Source organism: Sinocyclocheilus anshuiensis, unplaced genomic scaffold (genome assembly GCF_001515605.1).
Source record: "Sinocyclocheilus anshuiensis isolate Anshui unplaced genomic scaffold, SAMN03320099.WGS_v1.1 scaffold272, whole genome shotgun sequence".
NCBI lineage: Eukaryota > Metazoa > Chordata > Actinopteri > Cypriniformes > Cyprinidae > Sinocyclocheilus > Sinocyclocheilus anshuiensis.
The window spans coordinates 396,316-399,061 of record NW_015554117.1 but is presented as its reverse complement, the minus strand read 5'-3'; the positions used below and the strand labels follow the sequence as shown (position 1 = coordinate 399,061).

At 40.1% G+C, this 2,746-nt stretch overlaps 1 protein-coding gene across 1 annotated transcript in view; it reads right to left on the bottom strand.

The window, feature by feature from the left end:
- Positions 1-2,746, bottom strand: part of fat3a (FAT atypical cadherin 3a) — an 89,836-nt gene that overhangs the window by 50,619 nt on the left and 36,471 nt on the right. The window contains exon 8 of the mRNA XM_016462347.1: positions 886-1,025. Coding sequence (XP_016317833.1) covers positions 886-1,025 — 140 coding nt within the window. The remainder of the gene's footprint in view (positions 1-885; positions 1,026-2,746) is intronic.

Genomic DNA, 2,746 nt, shown 5'->3' with positions numbered 1-2,746 from the left:
AAACTACTTTGTTTGGTCTTCCAAAAGAGGACGATATCCGCTTCGTCATGCCTAGAGCTGATCTGTGCTGGTCGCTGAGGGAATACATCAACTTTCACCGTGGACGAAGTGGAATCCAGCCCGCCTCAGCTCACTCTATCCTGGCCTAAGTGCACGCTAAGCCGGGGCTTCCCCTCACGCTAGGCCGCTGTGTTTTCCGTTGCCACTGATGATTCAAACGCGAGTTTTGGGCAGTAGAGTAGCACTTGTTGTTTGTCATTTCTCCGATCACAAATGCAGACAGAGTTTTATGTTTATGCGGCGCGATGCAATGCAACGCAACGCAACGCAATGCGTAAAAAGACAGTATAAGTCATTATAATCAGTAATTATGTCCCCACTGGATGCAACAAATGCCTCGTTTGTAATGGGTTTTAATGTTTATGTCTCGTCGCTCCGGCCGGACACGGCATCAACAGTATGTGAGGGGCGTAACATTTCCGTCTCACGCTTGAGGTATTCGGCCAATCACAACGCATTGGATAGCTGGCCAATCACAGCACACCTCGCTTTTTCAGACTGATGAGCTTTGTAAAAATCGACGCGTTTCAAAAAGGCGGGGCATAGAGGAGAAACAATAATGTACAGTATGTGGAAAATAATGTGTTTTTTAACCTTAAACCGCATAAACACATTTCATTACACCAAATACATCAAATAATGTTCTTTTTAGCAGCATCATATGACCCCTTTAAGAGAGAAATAAATTATAATTACTATTTATATTAATATTAAATATTAAATAAATATACATTAGTGTATTAGTAGTATCATGTTTTTGGAACAGAGCTTTATGAGTATCTTAAGTATGTTTGTGAAAGTTGATTTATTTGTGCATGTGTTTACCTGAGTGTACGCTATATTAGTCCCATCTGTAACCTCCACAGTGAGGTTGTACAACGACCGCTGTTCGGCGTCCAGAGGTTTAGCGATGACGATAGTGCCGATGCCTTTCTCAACGCCAAACATACTGTCCACATCACCGCCTTACATGAAAACAGGAAAACATGATTAAACACAAGAACTCTCTATACGTTATGGATACGTCTCTCTCTCTCTCTCTCTCACACACACACACACACACACACACACACACAAATATATACAGATATCTCACACAGATGCAAACTCACACCACTGTATTACTCATGTACACCAGATGGGGGCGATACAGGGTTTTGAAGTGCAAAACATAAGTAGAATGGGATTTCCTCATTACACCCACACAACACACACTCCATGTGTAAAGCACACACATTTAAAATGCACACAATCTACATATGCAATATATATATCCATATATAAAACACAAATACACACTCCACATATGCAAGATACATAACTCACACATCCTACATATGCAACACATTCACACAATATATGCAGACATCTACACTCATGCATGTGTGTGTGCCACTCTAAAGTGATACAAAAAGATGATTTATCCATTTTCTAAGACTGTCTTTATATTTCTATACAACCTACACAAACAGTCTAACAAACACACCGCCCATATACACACAAAAACACTCTCCAGACTCTGCTCAAAGAGGAAAGAGCGCCTCAGCTGCATATAGACTATTAACAGCAACAAAAGAAAGGCAAACCAAACATTTAGATTGAAGAATCAACTATCATCGCACAGCGAAAAAGTTAGATTATGAGCGATAGCTCACCCAAAAATGAAATATCTGTCATTATTTACTCGCCCTCACATTGATCCAAACATTTTTTTTAAGGAACACAAAAAACATGCTGATCTTATTCACACAACAAACTAAACCAGAGGCTGTCAAGCTCCAAAATGCACCATAAAAGTAGTTTATATGTCTCATTTTTACATTTTATTATTATTTTTTTTAATTACCGGCTGATATTTCATATTTATTGGCCAATAGTATGTATTAAATTCCCCCTATATTAAGATTACTTTTGCCATTCTCTAGCACCACCAAAAATGACAACAATAGTTTATGGCCATTAAAAACTTAACATTTAAACATTAAAACATTTGTAAAAACACTTTACCATTAAAACTATTAAAAACACTTTCCCAGGTTTTTTGTTGTTGTTGTTGCTCACAAAAACATGACTTCAGAAGGCTTGGAATATATAATGCACAAGTCATATGCAATACTTTTCTGATGCTTTTTTCAGTCCCTTAATGCGATTTGCTTTCATTGTCACCATTCTGACTAACATCTATGGCCGAAAAAAAGTCATAGGGATACAGTTTTGGAATGACATAAGGGTGGGCAAATGGTGACAGAACTGTCATTTACAGGTGAATTTTTCCTTTAAGATGCATGTGAACAGAGGTGAAAGTGTGTTTTGGCAGGGCGTTATGTTCCCTCTTCACACTCGTTCTACCCAGGGCGCATTAATCATCTCGTGCCGCCTGTTGCTGTAACACCTGGTGGAGAGATACACTTACACACACTTTCATTCATCACCATCCACCGTCGCTGTCCACCCTGAGTGTTCTCTCGTCTGGCAAGCTAACCCTGGGTTGACCCCTGACCTTTATGCACACTCGATTGGCTGTTTAATGACGCATTTAATCAGGCCGCGGATCAACGACCGCCAGAAGGGTTTTAGGTACCTCATAAAAAATACACAAACTCACTCACTCACTCACACACACACACGCACACGCACACGCACACGCACACGCACACGCACACACACACACACACACACACACACA